Source organism: Osmerus mordax, chromosome 11, assembly GCF_038355195.1.
Source record: "Osmerus mordax isolate fOsmMor3 chromosome 11, fOsmMor3.pri, whole genome shotgun sequence".
NCBI classification, from domain to species: Eukaryota; Metazoa; Chordata; class Actinopteri; order Osmeriformes; family Osmeridae; genus Osmerus; species Osmerus mordax.
This window is the reverse complement of record NC_090060.1, coordinates 8,987,194-8,994,010: the sequence shown is the minus strand read 5'-3', so window position 1 is coordinate 8,994,010 and position 6,817 is coordinate 8,987,194. Positions and strand designations below refer to the sequence as shown.

Genomic DNA, 6,817 nt, shown 5'->3' with positions numbered 1-6,817 from the left:
GTAAGTACCTGGTACATGGTATCTAATGCTTAGATAACAGGTACGGGCCTATGGGTCAGCAATGACGTTTTGAAAAGGAAGACCTTCAGGCAGAGGTTTCAGTTTTTACTATCAGTGTGTATGTGTGTGTGTGTATTTCCAGTTTCTGTAGTCTATAGGTCTTTAGGACTGCACTTTAGCCTGTCTGCTCTGTTTGATCAGACAACACAAACAGTGTCCCCAGTGTGACCCTCAGGGCAAAAGTACAGTGTAGCTGCTCTGAGGAAAGCTGTGTGTGTTGACGTTGTGGATGTGCATGAAAGCCCAGGAGTTTAAAAACATCCACCCACCCACACACTCACTCACTCACTCAGTCACACTCAAGTGTGTGTGTCTGTGTGTGTGTTGGACATGTGTGTGTGCATCAATAAATGTTTCTTCTGCTTAAAAAAAAGAAAATAAGGTAAATGGGTGTTGGGACACAGCTTGAGACACAGATCTGCCTGTTCAGTGCGTTTGCCTTGGCATAAATCTGAATTTTAGGCAGGGTTGCCAGGTTCCGTGAGTAAACCCTCACATCAAGTTGTGTGCATTTTCACTCATACCACACAGGACTGCTTCTTCAGATTACAAAAAAATCCTAACATTGCAAACTAGGGGTTTATTATAAACCTGGCAACCTGAACCACAGACAGACCGTTGTATTGGCATTCGTGAATACAAAAACCAAGCTATTTTTCTGGTATAATTTTTAGTAAAATACAAAAATCAAGACCTGTGACAATGATATGTATCCTGTTAGTAGCTGGTCACGGCACTTTGTTGGAGACGCAGATTAAGGTAAAGTGCTATGGAAGACGGTGAACTGATTAACGGGGAACACGCGAGCTTGTTGTGGCGGACTTTATGCTCGTTTACATTCTGCATTTCTGTCAGTCGTTGTAGTTGTAAAGAATGTTTACCCGGCAGCACAGAGGTTGTTGAGAGTGTATTTCTTACCAGAGAGTGGAGCTATTTGAAGCTTGCAGTACACATGTTCTAATCTAAAGCACAACATTCTGAGAAGTTCTAACTGAACTTTGTATAGGCCTACTGGGTGTAATAACTATGTCAAAAGGCATAGAGGCATCTGGATTTTGGAAAGGTCTCTGGAAATACTTTAGGACAGTTTAAGAATGCATATTACACATAGTCCAATAGACTGACTGTGAAATACTCCGGCAAGTCTTTGTGTAGCCTTGCAAAGGTAGACATGATTAACTTGCTAACATACACAAGCTCTTTCTGGTGGTGGTGCTTGTAGTACAGTACGAGGGCTCCCAGAAAGGACCCTCCCGATTTGTGTCCTCTCATGCACATTAGTTGAAGAGAGGGTATATGTGTCCTCCTGCAGATGGATGTGACAGGGCTGTACAGTCACCTGGCAGGGATTCCCAAGGCCCTGCTTCCTGGAGTGGGAGGGAAGAAGATCCTGGACTTCTGGTGGGAGACGGTCAACACGTGAGTCACTTCCTGTCAAAGTTGAATGATGTCCCCTCCACTGAAACCCGAGACACTTGCCACGAGCACTTCAGGGAGCCCTGAAGAAGGTACCCTAACTCTAACCCTGATTCTCCTTTCAGGAGGCAGCTGTTCAGTGAAGTCTTCTTGGTTACCAATGCAGACAAGTAAGTACACAGTTCACACTTGGAGGGCTCACATGGATAATTTTCCGATACTGACCCTGTGATGCATTCCTCTCCTCTCCCCTTCGTCTCTTCTGCGGTCCTTTCCTCTCCAGGTATAAGCACTACGAGCGCTGGGCAACAGCTAATGACTTTCCGGTGGAGAATGTGGTGAATGACGGCAGCACAACGCTGGAGGGCCGACTGGGTGCCGTGGCCGACCTGGAGCTGGTGATCCGTAGTCGCAAGCTACATGATGACATCATGGTGGTCAGTAGTTCCACGATGGCATCATGGTGGTTAATCGTTTCACTATGACACCCTGGTGGTCTGTAGCTCAACTATGACATTATGGTGGTCTGTAGGTCCACTATGACATCTGGTTGTAAATAGCTCCACTATGACATCATAGTGGTCAGTGGCTCCATGATTACATAATGGTGATCCGTAGCTCCACTATGAAATCATAGTGGTCAGTAGTTACAGGAAGATGATCAGCAGCAAGATCACCTGTCTTGGAAATAAAACATGGTGTTTTCTCTTTTTGCAGATTGCAGGTGACATGCTGTGTGCCGACCAGAACTTTGACATTGCCCAGGTGCTCCGGTTCTTCAAGTCCAAGGTTAGATACAGGCCTGGTACTATAGGCCTAGTACAATACAGTGAACCCAGCATCATAGTCAAAGCACAGTACAGTAAACCCAGCATCGTAGTCAAAGCCGGTACAGTAAACCCAGCATCGTAGTCAAAGTACAGGACAGTAATCCAGGGACTGTAGGACTGTTAGTCTAAAGAGGTCCTGCAACACTCATTCCCTTAATAGAGAGCTGGTTAGTCAGCTCTGCATGTCTGTCTGTCTGTCTGCATGTCTGCCTGTCTCAGCCAGGGGAGCTGGCCATCTACTATGAACTGGAGGAGGGAGAGAAGAGCAGCTCGCGGGGCATCGTAGAGGTCTGCCCCAACACACACAGGTAGAGCCATCGTCCGCCCCGACAGACACGTCAACCTGCATGGAGCAAATGGGCTGCTACTGTGCGCGTGTGTGTTTTCAGGGTAACTCGGTTCCTGGAGAAGCCTCTGGAGGGAGTAGCAGAGTCCCGTCTGGCCAGTGTGGTGTTTTACTGCCTCCGCTCTGCCACTCTGCCCTTCATCTCCAACTTCCTGTCCCTGCAGCCACACGTCACCAACAGGAGCTTTGGGTGCTTTTGGGTCAGTCAGCTGACCTGTTTGTGTGTGTGTGTGTGTACATGCACTGTCACTGAGCAGGTTTTGATGCAACTGTTTCAGGAGTGGCTCATCAACGAGGAGCAGCTTCCTGTGTTCGGGATGAAGCTTCCCACAGGCTTCCAGTTGATTGGCCAAGTGGTCAGTGACATCACCATATACACCGACTAACTTGGTTTTGGAACAAAAATAATAGAGTGACAATCTGTGTGTGTGTGCTTGTAACAGGGGCTATCAGACTATACCAAATGGCTGGCTCTCTACTCTGCCAAGCAGCAGAACTCTCCAGCCAAGTCAATCATCTGTCGCTCCTATGCCAGGTAGGTCTGCCTCCTCTCCAGACTCCACCCATGGGGGCGGGGCTTGCCAAGGATATAAAAGTGTCATGTTGTTTGACAGAGTTGGACTGATAGGAAACCCCTCTGATGGTTTCCATGGGAAGACAATCGCCATGTCGATCTCCAACTTCTGGGCTGAGGTCACACTGGTGGAGAGTCAGACTCTGGTGAGAGAATGCATGCATACACACACTCGCGCACACACACCCACACGCACATACATACACGCACATAGGATTGTATGGGTGAACTTAACCATACCACAGGTGTTTATTGGTGCTTTCCTAAGCATGTGTTTTGTTCAGGTCCTCATGCCTCATCCCCTCAACGACCCCACAGAGTTTGGGAGCCTGCAGGACCTGTTCTGCATCAGCCGCAAGGAGGGGTCAGTCTGGAGGACAAGTACCTCATCAACTCTGACTGCTGGGTGAAATGTTGGATATGATACTGGTTAATGTGTGTGTAGATGGCTGAGGCAAAGTGGACTAACGAGGTGATATTGTGTTGCTTCACAGCTACCTGGGAGGGCTGCGTTTGCTTCAAGCCACCTGTAAGAAGTTCTACCAGTTCTGCTCCAAACAAGGGTGAGTCTGCAGGCAGTACAGTTAGACTACGTCTATTGACCCGAGCCCAACCTTCTGTCTGGGTCTACAGGAGACAGACAAGCGCGATGCACTTTGCTGTAATCAAGTTTCATTGCTCTCCGTCTTTGTCTCTGTGTGGCAGGATTGCCCTTACCAAGCAGAATTTCACACTCAAATACGACACCAACATTCCCCGGCAGGTGGTGAGTGATTGTTTGATGTCCAACCAGGTGGGAACATTTTTAGTCATGCTGGTGATGCTACATTCTCTCTCTTATGCTTTCGCTCCCTCGCTTCCCCCCCTTTTACCCACCTTCTTTTCCTCTTTCTTCCTCTCACTCTCACCCCTCCTCTCAGGGCTTGGCTGGCAGTAGGTAAGACACAGAACATGGTTTTTCTCTGTCGCTTAACTGTCTACTCCTCTGCATGCTTTTTTGTCACGTTTGTCTGCGTTGGTGTGTTGTGTCTGCAGTGCCATTGTGTCTGCCACCCTGAAGTGTCTGATGAGCTTCTACAATATCACAGAGCGGGTAAGAAGGTTCTCACACACATCTACAGCGTGTCTGGGGCCCAGTATGTCTCTGTGTATGTCTCTGTCCTCGCTGAGATAAATGACTGGTGGGTTGTGTTTGTGGTGCTGTGGCTGTGCTTCATCAGGATCTTCCTAAGCCAACCAGAGCAAACTTCATCCTGAATGTGGAGACCGACGAGCTGTTCATCACGGCTGGATTACAGGATAGAGTTGTTCAGGTCAGAGGTCAAATTACACTTAATCGAGTCTGGACTAGACCTGTAATCTGGACTAGATTTATAGTACAGAGTTGTAAAGTTACATCCAAAGGCTGTTTTATTACAGGTTTATGAAGGTTTGGTCTACATGGACTTCAGCAAACAGCTAATGGATGATCAGGGCCATGGTAGGTACATTAAATAGACTCGTAAGACTTTCTCTTGAGTGTGATGCTACTTATGTATACATGTGTGTGTGTGTTTCCTGTGCCCAGGTGATTATGTTTCCATGGATATGAGCAGTTTGCCGCTGTTCTGGCTAGCTTACCTGAGTGACCCCAGCGACTCTGGCCGTATCCATAGCAACGTCAGACAACGCTGGCTCAGTGGTATGCTCACTGTGTTGGTATCTTACCACCCCTGTACTTCTAGTTCACTAACCCCAGATACACATATCTTACTACCTCAGTACCTCAAGTTTACTTACCCGTGTACTTGTAGCTTATTAACTTTAAGCAGACCAGGCACCAAACTCGTGTGTCCCATCCCCGTCTCTCCAGGAGAGCCCCTGGTGGTTGAGGCCATGAAGGGTTTTGCGGAGCTGACTGACCAGGCCAGGTGAGTCCGAGGCCAGGTCACATGGCTACACTGACAGGGTTCTGGGGTTTTAAAACATGGTTCTACTATTCTTAAGTTCTATTGTCCCTAAGGTCTGGATTCTCCATGGTACCACTGTTCTACATGCTATAGGTTCTCAATGGTGTTAGTGTTTTAAGGACTGGGTTCTTCATGGTTCTAGTGTTCTAACAACTGGGTTCCCTCTTCTTGCAGGCTAGCATTGCAGGGCAGGGACTGGAGCCGACTGGCTCAGCTGATGGACCAGAACTTTGAGCTGCGCAGGTGAAGAAGGGCTGCCAGCCATCCAGCCCCTGAGGCTGACCCACAACTACCATACGTATACAGATAAACAGATCATAGTATACATAAAACTGTATACATCATATCAGACATCTGCATATAATATACAAATATCAGACATAAACATATGATATGTGTCATATTATACATGTACATCTGTGTGGTCCACAGGTCAGTGTACTCTGACGAGTGTCTGGGACCAGGAAACCTGAAAATGGTGCAGCTGGCTAGACAGGTAAACTGCTTGCTACAGATCTAGCCAAGAATCAGTATTGCACCATATGACTTCTTCACGTGTGTGTGTGTGTTGACAGTTTGGCTCTGCAGTGAAGCTTCCAGGAAGTGGAGGAGCAGTGGTGGGTCTGTGCCCAGACCAGGACCATCTGGTGAGGCTGGCCTGTGTTTCAGCAGGGCTCTATCATTCTGGGTTATCTATGAATGGGTAGGATCTAGGAACGTTGGACTCTTTGAGGGAAAAGAGGATATTGAACTGGCGGAAAATTGACCTAATTCTCTTATGATGAGACTCTCATTGTTTTTTAAATGTAGTGCTTCGTAGAATGTTATAATTTTTGTGTAATGTTGTAAAGTATTTGTGAGTGTGTGTGTGTTTATAAACTTTGTGTGCCAGGCTATTACATATGATGTACCCAAGGTTCAGACCTTGGTAAAAAAAGAAAATCATTTTGTAATTGGTATTCTAAAAGAATAATATTCCCAATTATATCTAAAAAAATGACCCGGGGCTGATGCTTTCTGTGGTTGGACCTCACTAAAATTCAGACTCTGGTTACAGGTGAGTGTTTACAGTATAGTATGCAGTAAATATATTAACTGTAGTGTATATGTCTGACCACCAGGTGGAGATGAGGAAGGCGTTCCAGGAGGCCGGCTGTGTGTTCTGTGTCATTGTCCCCTACAACCCATCTGCTAGCCTACATAGCTGCCAGGATTGAGCAGGCATTATATTCGTAACTGAATCATTCAACTGTATAATCTGTAAAATAATGAAATAAGAGCAATATTTTTTTTATTGATTTGGGTCAGTGTGATCCCTAATTGAGTAGGAATGAATTGTGAGGGCGGATGTTGGAGAAAATATGCATTCTAGATATACTGCCATATGTGATGTTTTTAAATTAGGCTATACAATCTGTAAAAAAAAAAAAACATATATATATGTATATATACATATATATTTGCAATGTATCAATCTGTATCGTTAAAGAGGTCCTCATTTATAGCCTAGGTTCACAACTGAAAACTGCTCTGGAGACACTCACACTCGATCTCATAATTAAACGCTTCTTCAGGGGGCGGGGAGCTGCCAGAGACCGTTGTCACACATAGTTATCTAGCCCAAACAGTCGTACACCTATTC

General features: G+C 46.3%; 1 protein-coding gene across 3 annotated transcripts; it reads left to right on the top strand.

Annotated features, from left to right (window-relative positions):
* The first annotated feature begins 669 nt into the window (after window positions 1-669).
* Window positions 670-6,816, top strand: gkup (glucuronokinase with putative uridyl pyrophosphorylase). 3 transcript variants are annotated; one of them, XM_067246260.1, is made up of 23 exons: window positions 670-819; window positions 1,373-1,479; window positions 1,602-1,646; window positions 1,760-1,913; window positions 2,194-2,265; window positions 2,526-2,614; window positions 2,696-2,852; window positions 2,931-3,008; window positions 3,096-3,187; window positions 3,267-3,372; window positions 3,511-3,590; window positions 3,721-3,789; window positions 3,932-3,992; window positions 4,147-4,163; window positions 4,262-4,319; window positions 4,447-4,539; window positions 4,646-4,706; window positions 4,794-4,907; window positions 5,079-5,136; window positions 5,350-5,418; window positions 5,608-5,671; window positions 5,751-5,822; window positions 6,297-6,816. In XM_067246260.1, the coding sequence occupies exons 1-23, from the start codon at window positions 763-765 to the stop codon at window positions 6,390-6,392; spliced, it is 1,869 nt and encodes a 622-aa protein (XP_067102361.1). In that variant the 5' UTR covers window positions 670-762; the 3' UTR covers window positions 6,393-6,816. The 3 variants fall into 3 exon arrangements, 2 of the variants coding, with proteins under 2 accessions (XP_067102361.1, XP_067102360.1); XM_067246259.1 differs by having other exon boundaries at window positions 3,511-3,632; XR_010877777.1 differs by lacking the exons at window positions 5,751-5,822; window positions 6,297-6,816 and having other exon boundaries at window positions 3,511-3,632; window positions 5,038-5,136; window positions 5,608-5,667.
* The last annotated feature ends 1 nt before the right edge of the window (window position 6,817 follows it).

What these genes read in the sequence shown, in the direction of transcription:
- gkup (XM_067246259.1), top strand. Translation starts at nt 763, where the DNA reads ATGATATGTATCCTGTTAGTAGCTGGTCACGGCACTTTGTTGGAGACG. An exon ending in TTGGTTACCAATGCAGACAA is followed by an intron (nt 1,647 to 1,759) that starts GTAAGTACACAG and finishes TTTCCTCTCCAG; the next exon opens with GTATAAGCACTACGAGCGCT. An exon ending in CAGAACTTTGAGCTGCGCAG is followed by an intron (nt 5,419 to 5,607) that starts GTGAAGAAGGGC and finishes TGTGGTCCACAG; the next exon opens with GTCAGTGTACTCTGACGAGT.